Source organism: Drosophila elegans, unplaced genomic scaffold (assembly GCF_018152505.1).
Source record: "Drosophila elegans isolate 14027-0461.03 unplaced genomic scaffold, ASM1815250v1 contig_208, whole genome shotgun sequence".
NCBI lineage: Eukaryota > Metazoa > Arthropoda > Insecta > Diptera > Drosophilidae > Drosophila > Drosophila elegans.
In genome coordinates this window covers 9,878,595-9,898,039 of record NW_024545578.1, presented here as the reverse complement: position 1 = coordinate 9,898,039, position 19,445 = coordinate 9,878,595, and the positions used below count along the sequence as shown (strand labels likewise).

General features: G+C 46.2%; 1 protein-coding gene across 2 annotated transcripts; it reads right to left on the bottom strand.

Moving 5' to 3' along the window:
* Positions 1–482: 482 nt before the first annotated feature.
* On the bottom strand, positions 483–19,046 carry LOC108146777. 2 transcript variants are annotated; one of them, XM_017272924.2, is made up of 8 exons: positions 18,812–19,046; positions 17,767–17,984; positions 11,350–13,851; positions 10,310–10,875; positions 9,875–10,073; positions 3,032–9,717; positions 2,783–2,971; positions 483–2,719 (listed from the first exon to the last, which is right to left on the bottom strand). In XM_017272924.2, the coding sequence occupies exons 3-7, from the start codon at positions 13,233–13,235 to the stop codon at positions 2,787–2,789; spliced, it is 9,522 nt and encodes a 3,173-aa protein (XP_017128413.1). In that variant the 5' UTR covers positions 13,236–13,851; positions 17,767–17,984; positions 18,812–19,046; the 3' UTR covers positions 483–2,719; positions 2,783–2,786. The 2 variants fall into 2 exon arrangements, with proteins under 2 accessions (XP_017128413.1, XP_017128414.1); XM_017272925.2 differs by having other exon boundaries at positions 18,889–19,046.
* Positions 19,047–19,445: the final 399 nt, after the last annotated feature.

Here is a 19,445-nt window from a genome sequence, read left to right as displayed (position 1 = left end):
ATAACTCAAAAATCAATATAAACATTAGTGTTTGTGTTTATTTCATCCGACGATAACTTACAGTTATCTGTGCAAATGGCTTCTTTATTTTTCAGGAATACGAATTTTTCGTTTGCGCTGCATTTTTTTTTAGCTAAAAGCAGACTCAACGATTGGGTTTTCATAAAAGTGCACTACTTCTAAAGGCCATAACTTTTATGACAGGTTTTCGATTTTGAAAAGGCATAACTCTAAAAGTTTGTGGTCTATTCCAAGAATCTGGGTTTAAATGTTAATTTGTAAATTCGGGTCAGTTTTTTAAAAATTTAATGATGTCACGCTTTTTCTACTTTGTGTTTAATTTTTTTAAAGAATTTGCAGAAATTGATTGTTTATTGTTTATTACGGCGTCATCTTATATATTTGGATTTCAACTTACCAGGTACCAATTGTTAAGCGAGCGAATACCTAAAAGTTGAGGGTCGTAATTAAAAATCAATTTCTTTATTTTCATTTTATTTTCGTTTTATTTTTGTTTTTCGGTTTTTTGTTTATTGTTAAAGAATCTTATGAATTCATTTGTAATGTATTTTACAGACGAAGCTTATTTGCCTTCTTCTTTAGGCATGCTTGTGTTTGTGTTTAGTAAACAATTAACGTATTTAATTTACATCAGTTAAACCAAGGTACCTTATGGCTAAAACCACTATTCTTAAACTTACAATTCAAATTCGCACTTACAAAGAATCTAGGTGTAGAGTAAAAATTATTACGAGTAGGTATTTTTCTTTCAAATAAGGTATAAATAATTTCGTTTGCGTTTTATGCTAGAACTATCAAAAACTGTATTACGAAAACTACGAACTTTTCATCCATATTTATATTTTTTAAGTTACTTTAAATAGGTTTAATATAGGTCTGGTTTGTATTGTACAGCGCTAAAAAAAAAGTAACAACATACGTTTCATAAAATCAGCTTAGTAGAATCCAGTTAAATATTTTACACTTATTCGATTACATAATTAATGTGGCATATGCATATTTACAAAAATAAAAACTAAATTAAACTCAAAGAGCGCTTTGCCAAAGACCACCTGCATAATTTGGTTAAATGGTTAATGTAAGAAATAAAATTGCATATGTACAAAGTTAAATGTATACTAATTTCCCATATTTTCCCTAAAACAGATTTGTGAACACCTTTCCAACTTATAAATAATTGGGTGTCAGCTATCATCAGTAACAAATTCTATCTGAATTGATTACGTCAAATAATTTTTTCACAGGGTCAAAATGAGTTTTTTTAGTTTATTGGATTTTAAAACAACCCAAATTAAATTTTGTGTTCATGTCTTGGAAGAAATCAAATTAGGATTTTCTTTAAATGTACAACAGAAAAATGCTGCAACAAGGAATGCATCAAAAACGGTCAAGAAATTTATTACTGAACAAATTAAGCATTTGGACACATCCCTCGGTGAGCATTAATCAGAATAAACCTAGTGACAAGCTATACAAATTATATTGAATTTTGCAATAGTATTTTACTAAATAATTTGTGATTATTATATTTTACGGAAAATTCGGGAAAGATACAAAATAAAAGTACGTCTGATTACGAAAATGGCTTCGGAAACTTGCTGTTTTTGCCTCTATTTACACTATTTTAACGTTCGATTAGCTTAATTTCATTCAATTAACCCTCGCTTTGTACTCTTTTTAACTTACATTACTTGCCTAACACGATAACAAGTATTTTTTGTTTTCTCCTTTTGGTTGCTTTTGGATATTTAAAACTATTATATACATTGATTTTAGTCCCGGATTCTGTCTTCTTGGTCTTGATAGCGTTTTTGATTTTATATTATTTGCCAAGATCTCTTTCTAGTTATTGGATTTTTAATATTGCTTGCATTTTTAAGACTGGCTGATTTGTATTTTTTTCTGGGTAAATATTGTAGTTTACTGGTTTTAATATAGTTTTTTTTTTCTTTTATTACTACGATTACAAGTATTTCCAAATTTAAACGAAAGTTACACAAATTAAATTATGTACAGATGGATACTCCCTGCATCTACTTTAGGCTCCTCTGTAATTGTTATAACGAAACTGTTCTCTAGGTTGAATGAACTTAAGAACTAAAAATACATATTCAATTACTTAACCGTCCAAGAGTGCTTTCTAACATCTTTATAACTTCAATTTTGGCTGCCTATTCTGTACTCTATGTGCTATGTAAGTTTATGCTTATATCGCGCTACATAGGCTCTATTTATAGGTGTTTAGCATATACATGTGCATATATATGGTATTTTTGTTGCTTGTAAGTAATTTAAGCGGCTTGTTTGCTGTGACAAAAACGATACTATTAAATAACTAAGTAGTTTAGTAGAACTTTTATCTTCCACTTCAAGAAATCCCAATTTTTTTGCTATGCAAATTTTCTTCTCCTTTTTGTAATGTACATTGATTGCATCGTCTTTTCTCACCTCAATCGACAACATATTACAGTTATGCTGCCCATACTATATGCGCGTTGTAATTTTCTTCTTTACAATTTAGCGTTTAAAGTAAAAGAACGGGTAGTTTTTGATGTTTGGTTAAGGAAAGCGCGAGTATCTAATAGAGAAAATTGGAATCAATCTGCTGTTTAGTGGCCTTCGTTGATGTTGTATTGCATTGTTGTTTTAAAACTGGAAAACAGTTTTTTTGGTTATCATCCGTTTGTTGTTTGGTTTACTGCAAATAGAAACTAGATTAGAAATGTCTTTAGCGTTTGGAGATCTCTGCATGATCACTCACCATTTTATAAGCCATCCCGCCTGGCTGCTGCCGTGGTCACTTTCTCCAAGGCACTAGCAGCTGCGCCTGAGCCCAATCGCTCGATAACCCGCGAGTCACAAGAAATGGTCCGCTGCAAGCACCGCGATCGCTCGCTCATCTTCTCCTGCTGCTGCTCGAGTAGTGTGGGTGCGGCATTGAAGTGGCCACCTGCAGAAGAGCGACTAAGTTTAGAAGGAGTGCATAACAGGGGAGCAAGAGTTTACTCACCCTTTGGTTTGTCATCAAACATGTGCAGCTTCTGAGCCGTGCTCAGGATGCTGTTCACCGTGCTCAAGGTGGTGGCCGCCGGATCAATAATCGCATTCTTGATGGGCATCCTAACGCCCAACGCCTGCTGCAAATGATTACCGCTGCTCGTTCCGCCCTTGCTGTTGATGCAACTACTCTTGTTGTTGTTCAGATTTAGGCTTACGTTTTGCTGTGGATGGTGATGCGCGCTAATCGAGTTACGCCGCTCTCGAATCGCCGCCTGGTAGCGCTCCGGCGACTGCAGTGAGCACTTGTTAATGGTCTGCGGCTTGGCGAAGCAACGATCCTTGCCCGTGCCCGTTGGCGTGGTGGGTGTTGTCGGCGTGGTGGGTGTTGTGGGCGTGGTCGGAGCCGTGTCCACCGAGGGACGATGGCGCATCCGGTACTCGCTGATGGAGAGCTTTCGTTTCGGCATGGGCATGGGATCCGGAACTGTGAGCATGGGATTCAGGCGCGGATCATGGCTGGCAGTCCGTGTATACAACTTAAGTGGTGTGGTTGCCGGAGGTGGCATTTCAACGGATGCAGCTGCAACTGGGGTGCCAGCAACTGGCGTAACTGCTGCTGCCACACTGGCGGCTTTGGCTACCGGCGATGCGGCCGGTAAAGCCTTGGAGGCTTTTGTAGACTCCAGATATTCGGCCAGACTGGGCATAGTGTTGGTGGTGGCGGGACTGGCGATGCTGCTCGGTGCCGGCGGATCCTGCAACTTGCCGTAGATGGTGTTGTAGAAGGGCAACGGCGCCACCTTGGTGGTGCAATTGTTGACAATTGGTTGAACGGGATGGATCGCTGTCGGCGTGGGCTGGGTTATCAACACGGGGATGGGGGCAGCCTTGGGCGTCACTAGGGGCGTGGGAATTGCAACTGGAGTGACTGTCGGAATGGAAATTGGTGTCGGGCTGGGAGTGACTGGAGCCGAAAGAGCCGCCTTCTGTATGTGGTTCGTCTTCTGCTTGCCATCCTTGCTGTCCTTTTCCCTTTCCTTGTCCTTGCCCTTTTGCTTCTCGTGCTTCTGCTTCTCGCGGTCCTTTTTCTTGCTCTTCTTTTTCTCCTTCTTTTCCTTCTTCAAGGCGGCCGCAATGAGCGCCTGCTGCCGGCTGCCACACATGGACTCCCGCCGCCGGCTGATGGCAGTTAGTTTGCCGCTAGCAATGGCAGCCGCCAGACTCATGCCTCCGCCACTCGCGGCGGGTGTCGCCTCCTGGTGGTTGTTCTCCTTGCGGTGCTGCTGCTGTTGAATAGGCGTGGGCATGCCCACAACTGTAGGCGTGGCCAGCGGCAGGCCCAAACCTTTGCTGCTGTTCAGTAGGATGCTGCTGCTCAGGATCTGGCTGTTTGGCTTGGTCAGCTCCTGCTCAAAGTTGGTCTGACGCTTTTTAGTTGTTGGCGGCGTGCCCAGCGGTGTTGCGGCCATGGACACCGGAGTGGGTGTGACTGGGGTGATGCACATGGACATGGTGCGACGCCTCATTTGCTGCTGCTGCTGCAGCTGCTGTTGCTGATCCACATTGTTGTGCGTCATGTGCTTGGTCTTTCCGTTCGCCGTAGCAGCTGGCACACTAGGTGGCACTAGGATCGGCGCTGGCGAGGATTTGCTCTCTGACTTTGCCGGCAACAATGGCTTCTTCTTCGTCTCAACGATTTGTGGTGCTGCATGAGCAGCCGCCTTTTGCTTCTCCTTATCCTTGGACTTCTTTTTATCCTTCTTGGACTTTTTCAACTGCTTCTCCTTGTCGCGCTTCTCGTCCTTATCCTTGGAGGATTTCTTCGACTCTGCACCACTGCCACCACTACTACTATTGCTCTTCTGAGCGGAAGAGGAAGTGAATGACGAGACTGCGGTGGTAGCCTTCTTGTTTCTCGACTGAAGGAAGGAAATGTTGGCTGCATGGAAGGAGAGCAATCGTTCTTGTATATCGAGCTCGGTGAGATTTTTGGTACTCGGAGCGCCAGTTGCCGATGCAGTCATGGTTGTTGTTGTCGTCGTCGCTGTGGCTGCTGCTGGCATGGATAGTCCAGAAAGTGGCGGAGCTGCAATTGAAGTTGATGTAGTTGATGGTAGTGCTGCCTCCAATTTGGGTTTCTTCTTTTGCGGCTCATCCTCCAGCTTAAGAGGCGGTGGTGTTGGCTTAGTCTTGACAACCACTTTGCCCACATCGAGCAGAGTTGCTGCCGCGGTTGTTGCTGCGGCCGCTGCAACTGAAATCGCTGTGGGGCGCAGCAGGGATTCGCCCGGCTTGGGCTCCACCTTCGCCGCTTCCACTTTGGGTGCCATTAGCTCTGGTGGTGTTGTCTCCACTTTGAGAGCCGCTTTGACCACGGTGTTTTCCAGTTTCGTTTCCACTGCAGAGATTTCAACTTTGGGTTGCTGTTGAAGCTGTGGCTCCTGGCGTTCTTGCAGCTGCTGGTTTTGCTGCTCACGTTGCTCCTCCTCTTCGCGCTTCACCTTGACCATCTCCTCGAATTTGTCGCAGGCCTGGCTCTCCTCGCGTTCCACATCGATCTTGACGTCATCGGCCGCCGCACTCGTGTCCTCGGGTTCGATCTTAACGAGATTATCCTCGGCGACTATTTGATGAGTTCCCGGGCTGGGCGAACGTAGGATGTCCACGTCGTCGTCCTGCTCCTGGTTGTGTTGGTGTTCTGTTTCCACCTTCAGTGCAGGCATCACGACATTGTCCTCTGCCTCCTCCTTGGGGTCTCCGATAACATCGATGTGCGGCTCATCGGCTTCCACATTCGATCCATTACTGATCACCACCAGACGCCGCTTCTTCAGAGGCGTACCGAATCCGTTCGCCAGAGGCGACACCGTGGGCACCGGCTGAGGCGAGGGCGTGGCAGCTGCAGACTGATTTTGCTGCTGCTGCTGCTGCTGCAGTTCGTCAACCGGAGTGGTCTCTTCGCTAATGGCCTGCCGTAGCCAGCGCTTCTTCACTGACGAGTTGTTTTGCAATGGCAGATGCAGTTGCTCGCGAGCAGTGACCGCAGTGGTCGACTCCGCCTGATGGATGAACTGTTCCACCTTGAGTAGATTGGACTGGCCTTGGGCCTGGTGATGCAGCTGCTCGCGTTCGCCGTTGATCTCACTCATGGCCGCCTGCACCAGGCTGTCCAATCCGGAGGCGTGTTGCTGCTCGCATTGTTCCGCCTGCTGGAACCAATTGGACATAAGCGTCTTCTTGGTCTTGGCCCCGCCGGGCGGGAACTTAAATTCGCCCAGGGAGGGTGATGCTGTCGCCGGTTGCTGTTCCAACGGGCCCATGGCCGCTTCGATCAGCAGGCAAGCGCTGCTCACGGAGGCCGGAGTTGCGGGTAGAGAATGCGATTGCGATGAGGGCGATTTGAATGACTCATTGGGGGAGGCATTGTTGTTGTGGGCCAATGCCAGGAGAAGACCTGCCGCCTGATCCTCTGATCTGCTGTGCTGCGGATGTGGATGTGACTGCACTTGATCCTCCGATTCCGAGTTAGTCAATGCATGCGAATCACCATCGGATTCCACCAGGATGCTCTTCCTCCGCTTGTTATTGCTGCCCCCGCCTGAGCCCATGCCATTCGTGGTGTTGTTGTAGCTGCGACTCACTTTACGCTTCTTCTTATTCCTTCGCTGGGCAGCAGCCGCCGAGGAGGCAGAACTAGTTGGCGTGTCCACATCCTCACTGATGGAATTGGAGCTGCCCCGTTTGTTGGGCGAGGCGGGCGAGTTGCTCGCCTGCCGCTTGCCACCGCTGCTCTGACGTGTCTCCTTCTTGCCGCGAGCTTCCTGCTTCTCCATTTTCTCAATCGCTCGCAGGATGGCTTCCAACTTGCGATCCTCACGCGACTGTTTCGGCTTATCCTTGGCCGGCGTGCGAGTGGTTGGAGTCGTAGTGACACTGGACGATACATCATCCTCTTTGGACTCGGCTGGCGAAGGAGTTGCTGCTGGAATTGTGGCGCCAGAAACCGGAGTCAATGGTTGTTGTGGCTGCTGCTTGGCAGGTGTTTTCTTTCCCCCAACCACCGATGCTTGGGCACCGATATTTATGCTACTGTTGTTGTTGTTGTTGCTCATCACAGGCGCCACACTCTTTGTGGGTGAACTTAATTTCGTGGGCGTGGTCACCGGTATTGCCTGAGCTCCGCTTGAAAAGATTATCTGCGGCTGATGTTGCATCGACTGAGGTTTTTGCTGCCGTTGCGGCGATTGAGGGTAGTTCAGTTGCGGCGATTGTTGTTGAAGTTGTTGTGGTTGCTGTTGTTGTTGAACTATTTGCTGTTGATGTACTTGCTGCTGGTGAGTTTGCTGCTGATGTTGAGGCTGCGGTTGTTGTTGCTGCACTGTGGCCACTTTGATGGGCGTCACTATATGCGAAGTGGGGGCAGCATGCAGAGTTTGCAAAGCACTCACTGCCATTCTAGCCTCATCTGCCATTTGTTGCTGCTGCTGTTGATGTTGTTGTTGTTTCTGTTGCAGGAAGTGTTGCTGCTGTTGCTGTTGTGGGGTTACAACATTTTGCTGTTGGGTCACCACGGCTTGCGGCTGTGGCGATAGTTGTTGCTGGGGTTGTCGCACGAAATAGGTGGCCATGGGTTGTTGGGCAGCGGCAGCGGCTGCAATTACAGCCAACGGCTCCTGATTTTGCTGCGGTTGTTGCTGCTGCTGCTGCAGCAACGAAGATTGCCGCGGCAATGGCAACACAACATGTGACTGCTGATGCGGCTGCTGCTGTTGCTGCACCGGTTTGGGCAACTGCGGTGAAAGCATCGGCGTGAGCATAGGCGTGGGCAACGCAGCAAGGATCTGCTGCTGATGCTGTTGAGTGGGACTCCGCTGCAAAAGCGATAATTGCTGCTGCGGCACCTGGTGCGAATGATGCTGCAATGTCGGCGACTGCAGTTGGGTGGGCGTGGGCGAGGGAATGGACACCGAGGGCGACGAGGAGGACGTGCAGATGCCAGAGTCATGCAGCACACTGGACATGGACACCGAGCAGGAGTTGTTGCTGCTGCTGCTGCTGCTCCCGCCGCTGTTGTTGCAGTGAACTCCGGGAACGGGCGCCGTCAGCGATGCTGCCGTCGGCGAGGGCTTGAAGCCCAGATTCAACTGCCCAAGTTGCGGACTATTGAGTCCCATTTGACTGCTCTCGCCGCTGGAGGAGGTGGAACGATTCCTGGAATTGGGCAAAACACCCGCTCCAGCCGCCACCGCCGCACCCACGCCCAATCCCATGGTTAACTGTATGGCTGCCGCGCTGTTGGCCGCCGCCACTGCAGCCGCCTTGTTCCGATGACTGCTCCTGGGCTGTGCCGGCGGAGCCTGAAGCTGCTGCTGCACGGCCAGCGGAAGGGCGAAGAGGCAGTCACTGCCCATGTCGCAGGCGCATCGCGTACTCGTGGGCTGAATGACGGCAGCGTGCGACTTCTTCTGCTCCACCGCGGCCAGGTCGTGCGGTTCGTGGCGCACCGTTATCTCCGTCTGGGCACGTATGTGCGTCAGTGCGACTATAAACAAGTGCAGCGTTCCCTTCTCGAAGTAGTGCTGCAACTCTGCATTCGGCCGGCAGGAGCGACGCACGAAGCGGGCATCGTTGCCATACGTCCGCGTATCCACACACACTTCCGGACCTTTGAGATAAGAGGGCGGTTGCTGCGTCACTTGCGGCACACTTCCATCCGGCCGCAGCGTTTGCATGGGCGCCTCCACGCCGGGAAGTTGGTAGAAGAAGACAAACTGACCCGGCGTCTTGTGCGCCTTGAAGCTATTCAGGTAGTTGCTGGGCGGCGGCGTGTTCATGTTGACGGTGGGATTCTGGGTGCGAAACTGGGTGGTCAGCATGTACTTGCCGCGTAACTCGTGGATGGGGGCATGTGGAGCCAACTCCATGCTGCTGATGAGAACTTTGGCGCCCGCATACGGAATGAGCTGAGCGCGTTGCTCAAGCTGCTCACTACTGCCGGCCGTCGACAGTTGCTGCTGAATTTGCCGCAACGCCTTGTTCTCCGTGTTTTGTATGCTTTGGAGCAAGCTGGGTTGCTTTTGAATGGCATGGAGGCGCGCCCGAAGTTCCGGCGAATAGTGATTGGTCACTGCATATTCGTAGTGCTCGATCCACTGGCGCAGGTTGGCGGCGTGCTTTTCGGCGGCCGTCAAAGCGGGACTACTGCCTCCGCCACACGATCCATCGCCGCTGGACTTGCTCTTGCGTTTGCTGCTCTTCTTACTCGATTTGCCGCCACTGCCGGAGGTGGCACCACCTCCACTGCCACTCTTCTCGCCACCCATTCCCACACCGCTCTTCTTGGTTTTCTTCAAGGCGGAATTACTAACCGCATTCTCTTTGGTTTTCTTCGTCTTCTTGGACATGCCGGTACCCGTGGCGAATCCGCCATTCAGGCCCGATGCCAACCTGTGCTGCAGTTCCTCAGACATTGCCAATCCACCACCGAGTCCAACGCTGAGCGTTGTTCCTGCCGCCACGGCTGCAGCTCCATTGGCCGCTTGCGTGGCCACCAGCAGCATGTGCTCCTTTCGCTTTTGTCGCTGCAGTGCTTGAGCTCTCGCTTTGTCCACCGCACGTGGCTGACACAGTTCGCACATATACTCCTCCGGGATGTTTTGGCGGTCGATGCCCATGCAGTCCACGTGTTGCCAGGCCCTATAAGAAAAAAACATATGTGGTTAGCTTTTGAATATTTTTTTAAAAAGATAAAAGGGAGGTAGTTCTTAATATCAAGTGGTATAAAAATTGTGGGTACACATAATCAAAGAATACATTCACAACTACAACTGGTTTGAACTTTAAAGATACATACGAGCACTTGTCGCAGCAAATCATATACCCATCGTCGTGGGTAAGTTCGCAAATGCAGCGCGTCACGGAGTCGTCTTCGGCCTCAGCTTCGGGTGCCGTTTCCGTCTCCTCGCCAGGATCAATGTCTGTACTGGTCAGTCCCAAGCGGGAGCTGCTGCTGATAGCTGAGTGGGCATCATCATCTGCCACATGCCGTGGAACTATATAAAACAAAATCATAATTAGATTAGTATTAATAGTTAAATCAGTGAGGATTAAAAATTTTATTAATAAAAAAGAATTACAATTAACATATTTGGTTATCTTTTTTTGAATCAAATGTAAAACTCCTTTGACAGTTGTCTTTTAACTTAAACTTCAGCATAGCAATGTGACACGTTTTAGCTCTGAATTTATGTTTTAGGGGTTTAGTGTGCAGTTTTGCATCTATACTTACTTTGCTGGCCATAGTAGCTGGCATATCCGCCTGCAGCTGTGGGCGTGGTCTGACCACCGGCCACCGTGACACCGATTCCACCCAGCGACCACTGCTGAGGCTGCTGAGCTTGCTGTGCTGCTCCCAGGATCGTGGTATCCCCTGTTGTCTGCTGAGACTGTTGCTGCTGTTGTTGTTGTTGTTGTTGGGAGGCGTACGTGTGGTCCTGCATGATGGCGTGCAGCTGCTGGAGGCGTAGATCCTGCGTGAGCACTGGCACTGGACGCACCTCCTCGATGTACAGCTCCTCATCGTTGGCATTCAGTTGGTTGTGTCCCAAGGGATAGGACTGTTGTTGCGACTGCGCCGAAGCCGAAGCCTGAGACGCAATCTTGACCAGTGCTGGCGACGACGGCGGTGCGGCATCCACGTGGACTGGAACGTTAAGCTGCGTCAGGTGAAGAGGCGCTGCTGGCGTTGGAGTGGTCGTGGCGAATCCGCTGCCACTATTGCTCCGCAGCGCTCCGAGATTACTCATGCTGTTACTTTGGGTGAGGCTGCTGCTGCTGCCGACGATGCTGTTGACGCTGCAATTCACGGATTGATTATTAATTAGTGACTGCGATTCGGACTTTCTTGAAAATGTCACTGCGTTTTGCCATTGGCGAGACTAATTCTCCTACTGCAAGACAACTGAGCAGTTAGCCGATAGGTGTAAATACGAATTTTGACACTAGAGAAAGCCAACTATCGATGCTTTTGTAAAAAATTGGCAATCGATCATCCTAAGTATCGACACATTTGACAGACAAATCGATTCTAAATTGTTTACATTTGAAAGCTCAAAATGCAATAAATAAAGAAAATGTCAGGTTTTGTACACAAAGCAAAATGAAACTCGAAAATTAATAGAATTTTCTGTGATTGATTTTTAAATAAACTATTACCTTAAAAATGAGCGATTGTTATCTTACGGCAACAACTTATTTATCTTTTACAGAATGGTATAGTAAATGAGTTACTAATTAGATCCCTAAATGCATGGACATGCAAACACTTACCCAAGCTTGTTGTAATACTCGATGGCCTTCCGTCCGCCACTCATCACCTCGTGCTGCATCTGCTGGTGTTGGTGTTGCTGGTGCTGCTTCCGTTCCAGGGACACTGCTCTACTGCTGGGCGCGCTAACCGATTGACGGCGCGCCGCCGTCGCTGACGACATGTAGGAGGAGATGGCCGCGCTACCGCTGGCAAAGCCATGCGAGGATATGCTCACTGACGGCGTGGTGGCCACCGTAACCGGAGGCGTTCCCGTAACAGTGAGGAACGAAGCCGATGAGACCGGCTTTGAACCGGCTGCCTGGTAGTGGGCAAGCAGAAGATTTCCTGGAGGATTTCCGCCGGGACTGCTGGCGGCTGGCCCATTGCTACTGCTACTGTTGCTGTAAATGATCTGGGTGGGAGGCGGCATGTTGCTGCTGCCCGTGGCTGGCACCGACTGAAATCGCTGCTGCTGTTGACCAAACGACTTCTGGGCCATGCTCTGCAGGATCCGGGCAGACAACTCGTCGGTCATCTGAGTGCCGTTGACGATCATCACGTCGTCGGTGATCAGTGAGGAGTTGGCCGCCGAATGCTGCTCGTTTTCACTGCTACTACTGCTGTTGTAGTGGGTGCGCTTCGTCGCCTGGGGATGCTGCTGGATGACGGTGCCATGCGAGTTGACAAACTTGATGGTTCCTCCGCCAGCAGCCTGAGTCTGCTGCAGCAGGTATCCTCCTCCGGCAACATTCGGCGTCGTCTTGTGCTGCAGTTGCGTTCCCTGCGGCAGACTTATCTGCTGTTGCACATACTTGCTGTTCAGTTTGGTGACCTTGGCGGGCGTGGGCGTTGACACCATTGGCTGTTTGGTATAGGTACCCTGCTGCTGCTGCTGCTGCTGTTGGGGCAGGGCAGCAATGGACAGGGCAGTCGTCTGTTTAACAAACTTTGCCTTGGCCCCCGCCTTGTATGTTTGCTGCTGTTGCTGCTGCTGCGTGATAAAGGTTTTCAGTTGCTGGGCTTGTAGTTGATGTTGCTGCTGTTGTTGTTGTTGTTGCTGTTGTTGCTGCTGCTGCGACATGTTGCCCACGCTCTTCACCGTGATCTTTTGATTGGCCTTCTTTAGAAGAGCTGCATTCCCACCCAACGCTGTAGCCGTGGCGCTTACAAACTTTGGTTGTGCCGGCTGCACCATTATCTGCGACGGAGTGGCCGGGACATAAGACTGCAGGCGGGTGGCGACGCGGGAGCCCAAAGTCACCTTCTGCAGTGTGGCATGCGGATGATGTGGCTGCTGCTGTTGCGCCTTAAAAGCGCTAATGCTCCCGAATTTCTGGGGCTGCTGTTGCGGCTTTGCCGGCGATGCCGTCACATACGGCAGACTCTTGGCACCCAAATAGTTGATCTGCTGCTGCTGCTGGGCGGCTCCTCCTTGGACTGGCCCCTGCTTGGAGAGCACCGTGAGATTGCTAAGCAGGAGTTTTGAGTTGTGCGGCGGCGCCGCAGCCGAGGCGTCGATTATGACGTTGCTGGTGCTACCGTCAGTGGTCACAATCTTGTAGATCTGGGGATTGATCAGCTCCTGGCCGGAACTGGCCGAAGTTGCTGACGTTGCGGCCAGTGCTCCGGTTCCGGCTGCCGTACGCACTGCATACTTTTGCGTTGGATTCAACGACTGGGACTGACTGGCGGTGAGGATCTGGCGCGTACTGATCGACATGCGACGCTGCATGATGCGCTGCAGTTGTGCCTGCGTAGAGAGACTGCTGCCATCGATGACGATGTGTGGAGGCTGCGGCTGGGGGCCACCGGCTACTCCGACGCGATTGATGCTGCTCGTGCTTCCGCCGCCACTGCTGCTGACGGCGGGCTCCACGAAGACCGTGTCGTGGCTGGACATGGGCATGGTGGTGCTGGTGCTGCAGATCGGTCTGCGGACTAAAATTAAACGTGTGTTTAGAGGGAAGATGCCTTAATCGGCTTGAGAGTTCACTCGCTTGGTAGAGTTCGGTTTCGGTATCGGTTTCTGTTTTAGTTTCTATTTCACAACACTACTTCACAGGCAAAGCCGTCATGTTGCTGCCGGTTCTGCTGCTGCAGTTTCTGCTCCTGCTGACGATGTTGGTCCTTCGTTGACGTGCCCCCAAAACATTGGGGGCTCAAAGCATAACCTCTGGCTCTGGCACGGAGGACGGAGGCTGACACTCCCTGTGGTAACAACTGTAGGCGTAGGCGGTGGTGCGCGCTCGATTTGCATAGACGATTTCCAACTCTGTGCCACATCACATTGTCAGCCATCACAATCATAACGCTGCGAAAGGTTCGACAACTTCCTCTGCTTGCTTCCTGGATCCTTCGCTGTTGCTTCCTCTACTTCGCAACCTGGACCCTTATCGTGAACCTGATCCTGTCTTGTATAGATGATAATCCCGCCCTATATATTTTGCGTTGTTGTCCGTCGTTGTACGTTGCAACTTGTATTTTGGGGATACGGTATTCATATAAACGATCCTTCGTTGTTTCTGCAATGAGCCAAAACAAAAAGAGGAATTAAGTAACTAGTTGGACAAACAAAAGTTATATGTGTTTTTTATAAAAGTTATGTTACTAACAATAAATTAAAAATAAAATTCTAGACATACTTCATTTAGTAAGCACAAAAAACTATAACGAACCCCTTTTAATTATTTTTAATATTAAAACAATATGATTAATTAAATGTTTCGTTTTTAAGAAACGGAAATTACAAGATTAAGGAAATACCCTTAATTCTAAATTCTCAACCTGTCATTATCGATAAACTCAAGGAGGCAGGCACTCATCTCTATCGTCCATGGGTGGCATTGCCAACTGCAATTTGAATAGGCGTTATGTAATAAAATAAAAAGCACAGCGCTGCCAACGGGCGCCAAAAATGCGCATGCGCACTTCAAACATCAATATCCGCGTTTATTCTTCGTATGTATTTTCGTCTACGCTTTCGGAATTTGCTTCGTGGGGGCTGCTGCACTTGCTGTAAACTTGAACGCAGCATCAGGGAGCGGAAAAGCAACGAAACAGCAAAGCTCAAAGCAGTGCGAAAGGTGCGCCATAGGCAAGCAAGGGATTGTGCATTGTTTACACTTGTGTGCGTGTGCCTGTACGACTCTCTATGTGTGTGCGTAGTGTTACCCTCCCCCCCCCCCTTGGCGAATAAAAAACAGCAACAACGTTTAGCACTTGTGCATTTTGCTTTTATGGAAACCAGTTTTTCTATATTTTTCTTTGTTTATGCGCATTGCTAATGAAATTTTCCACCGTAAAATGCATCCCATATTTTTGAGTTCTAATGTGACGAATTAGATCTAATTTATTTCATTCAATTATAATAATTTTAAGGTTCTATATTTATATGTAATTTGTCACTTTTTTTCAATATATGTACAAGCCACCCAAACATCTCCCTCAAATATAGTGTTTGAATATTCCTCAAAGTATTTAACTTCTTGAGATAGTGGGCATTTTCACTTTTCAAAATATTAAAGGTTTTAGAAATCTACATGTTCCTGGTATCTTAAATGTTTTTATAAGGATTAGAAAAACTAATAATTTAGTGTTTAAAAAGCGATACCGAATAGTGAACTGATTTTTAAACTGATTTACCTTTTATTTTTGGTTTTGTCTCTAAACTTTAAGTTTAAAGCAATTAACCTCTAATCTAAAACCTCATAGTTTGGTCTTCTTCAAGACGTCAATATTTTGTCATGTTTTGCCAACAGTTTCTCTAATTCTCTAATTTATTGCACCTTTTTGCGTGCCTCGTCGTTCGCATTGCAAAGCAGAGAGCCAAAGCAAAGCGGAGCGAAAAGTGAATGCACTAATTTCGCCTTGGCATCCGGCGCGGCATTCATCGCTAGTTGTTGTTGGGTTTTTTTTTGTCGTTGCTTTTGTCGCTGGCTTTTCAGTTTCTTGTATCTATTACACATTGCACAGGCAGGCAACTTGCACTTGGATATATTCCACCTGCGTTTGTGTGTGTGTAATAGCGGTTGTGCTGGTTGCCAATTTGCGCCTATTGTAGATACAATTTCTAATTGAAACAGAGAATAGGGAGCATCCAATTGATTCCCCAATTGAATAGTGAATCTGGGAATAGTTTATGTAACCTTTTGTTTATTTTCTGTACATACTATATGCAATTATGTAAAGTCCGCCAAAACTAATCGATAAACGGATTTTGCAGATTCAAAGGGTGTTATATAACCATGGAAGGTGAGCTTAGAACGTTATCGATTGTAGTAGTAAGCGTTTCTCATATCCGTTTCATGTTTCACTTCATATTTCTCAATGGGAAATAAAGAGAAGTCGACCAGATAACGGTACAAATGGGCTGCAGTAAGATTTGATTTGGGTTACACACACACATTAGCATTGGTGCTTTATCTGAACATTTACAACGAATCTTACAACGCCTCTAGTTAAAAATACACATGCGAAAGAGGGACGGAGGAGAATTTGATTCTCTCATCCTCGGAAAGAAGGTGGAATACACACACATGCACACGTGTGCGAGAGTCAACCCTACCCCAACCCCAACAAAAACAACAACAAAAGCAGCAAGTAAAATGCGCGCCATAAACAAATTTCACACAAGCTCACAAAGTAAGCCCCATTCGGACCCATTATCGAGTCGTGGGTGTGAGCAAGACAGCAGCAGATCTCCGTAAATCGTGCTGCAAATGCACGTTGAAAACTTATCGCACAAACACACATGAAAACTTTTATACAGAGGCGGATCTAAGAGGGCTCCCTAGCAATAGTTACCCCCATTTTAACAACAACACAGAAACATTATACTTATATGTTTAAAATAAAATAATTTGAAAATCTCCCCTTATATACACTACACATCCGCCCCTGCCATCGTGTTAGTGTTTTTATTGCTATGGCTTTTGTTGCATCGCTAGATGATGTAGAACAAATACAAAGCTTATCGACACACACACGCAATCGAATGTGAGGAAAAGAGAAAGCCTTCTATTGTGATCTTTCGAATAAAATTGTACCTACAATTAAAAATAGTAATGCTGCTCATATTAGTTTGTTGACCAATGGACTACGTGACTGCACAATAATATTGGCAATGCTTTGGCTGTACTTTCATTGACACAAACTACAGCCAGAAAATGGGCTTTAGCTTTTGCATACTACCTATTTGTTATAGTTTGCAGTGTCAACTAATTGCGTCTCATTTTTATTTATTTGCTGTCGCTGCACGGCTACAGTGCTTAAATAGATCAGAGTTTCCAATGGGGAATAAATCCAAGTTTCATTCAAAGACTATGGACATCAGTTAATTACACCTACACGAGAACCTGAGTGGAGGGGGGTTTGGTTTTGAAACCGCGACAACCCTTGGAATTATCCAATGCCTCTTGCTTTCGCGAATTTCCATTTGTTCGATGGTCTGCGCTGCGCAGAAAATAACTTAAAACGAGCGCAGTGCAAAAAGTTGTCTATCAACTTTTGCTTTCATTTTGTGGCGAAAATTCGCGCGTAGAGAGCGCAGGGCATAAATAACAATTGCAAAAATCACGTATGCGCGAAGAGCAGAACAGGAACATTGGAGCAATGCCCGTGGGCAAGAGCGGGACAAACATATTGAACGCTTACAAACGCACACTCGCGCACCGTTAACTGCGGCCAACTTCATGGCGTATAGGCGTAGAAACAACGAGAACACTCAATAAAAATTTTGACGAAAACAAGACGGTAGAATAGGGAATGAAATCTAAATTGTTCTGTTTTTAATTTCTGCATATTGGAACAATAAGGCTTTGTCGGCGATGAAAACGGACCTTCAAATATTTAAGTGCACTTTAAGTGCTGATTTGTTGTCTATTGTCTTGACCTGCTGATGCGCATGTCAAAACATTGGAGAAGACAACAAATATTCTCGGCATACACATTGGAAAGGAAATACGGCAAGGGTGTGCCGATTTGAAATCTAACTAAATTATTTCACAACTTTAGCCGCTAGAGCAAAACAAACTAAAATAAAATTGAACAAAACATTTGCTTCGAGTTGGCAACGCTGTGCTGGTTCATTACTACGCACATACATAACTTCACGTTGCACAAAACGGAATCGAAAGCAAAACAAATGAACCCGCGAATGTGTGCAAGCGAGAACGCTATATAGACGGCCAGTGTGGAGAAAAATATGCAATCAAATATGGCGACACACAGTACACAGTATACAAAAAAAAAAAAAAAAAAAAGCAAGACAATGAAGGCATCAACAAATGGAATATTTAACTTGTTTGAAACAACATTGAGTCAGAAACAATCACTTGGGAGCCGAATTATTTATATAACTTATTTGTGGAATTGTTAAACGATTCAAGAACAACTTAACGATTTGGGCGCGCACTCACACACAAACTCGTTATACTCACCGTTTACTATGTTAATTTTGCATTTTCACTTCATTTTGCACAACTCAGTTTAATTTGACGGTGAGCTACGTTGTTTTTACTTTCAGAACTTTTTAATTCAATTTTTATAATACAATTGGATTTGTATACATTTGGACACTTGTTTTTTTTGTTCTGTTGCACATTGTCGATTCGTAGCATTCAAGTAACGACGCGACGTTGTTTTGAACGTTTACTACCTGCAGAAATCAAAATGTTTCTACTTTGATTAATCAATTTTATTATTATTAATACCGTATGGCACAAGAAACAGAAGATAAAACGCGCAAGAAAAACACATATTCGAATGGGGCAAAAGGCGTGTGTGGGAGTGAGACGAGTAGTCTGTTGAGCCAAGCGAACATCTAGTGTGACCGTTCTGGCCTGTGGCCCAGGCATGCCAACTGTCTATTATCGGCTATTTTATTTTGTTCACCGAGCTGCCCTGTTTCTTCTTCTTCATTTTTGTGTTGCGCTGTGTCCCTTCTTTAGCCTATTACTACTGCGCCTGGCCATTCCGAAATGCTGTACGTACATATTTCGATTTCGCCTTTCCGCCTATTCGTTGATACTCACACAAACGTATATCTGTGCATGCCTTTCTATGTAGGTATGTGTAAAATCTATACACACGGATATTGGCGCACATATACACAAAAAACAAAATAGTTAAATGTTATTAACTATTCGGCTACGAGGTATTTACATTCCAAACAGCCAACAAAATGCATTTTTGCAAAAAAAATTGCAATCGCCAGATACACAAACGTAGGCAAAGGCCAATAAATGAAACTGTAGAGTAATGACAATAAGTCAAAATGAACTTATTGGGCGCCTTTTGGCCTAAGAGTAGGAAATTATTTCCGAAACGGAGCGCAAAGTCAAGTAAACTATACTTTTTGTACAATTCTTTATACCTCTCCTACACTCACACGAATACTATATATATGTATATATAGACCGCGGCTAGTACACGTTTAGCGTCGTCTCGCTCCCACCTACGCACCGCACGTATTTTGCCTCTCACATTGTGTGTGTTTTCCTCTTTTCCAACACGCTAATAGGAAAACGTAAGTTAAAAGTGCTTTTGCAGCCAAAACTAACACGTTTCACGGTGGAATTTCATAGTTCTGCGATTGGCGCGTTCGCATACTATGCTTCCATTTATTTTCACAAATTTTTTGTTGACGTTTTGAGCACAATTCCACGCGTTTTGCTCACAACTTTCCGCTTCTAAAAAATTATAGAGGTGGCGAAACATCGATGCTTCGTCGATGTCATCGATGTTTAAAAAATATCGGTTGTACCGATGTTTGGCAGGTCGCTATCGATGGTTTTCGATCTGTAACGATAATTGAAAATTAAACTTTGAAAAAAGGTCACCCCAAAAACCACCACTGCAGTTTTCGCGCACTTTTAACCCCGTACTTTGATTATAACACTGCTAGAAACTAATCTAAATGCCTACATATATATAAAAACTAAAAAATTAGGAAATTTCTAAAAGTACAAATATTATTTAATTTATTTTAATCATTATGTATATGTAGTATCGCTCATGTCGAAAAATACAGAAAAACCGTCCATCGTTTGTTTTTAAAACTTTATTTATTATTTTGTTTGTGTTTCAATTTTTTGGAAATAGTGTAAAATTTATTTTT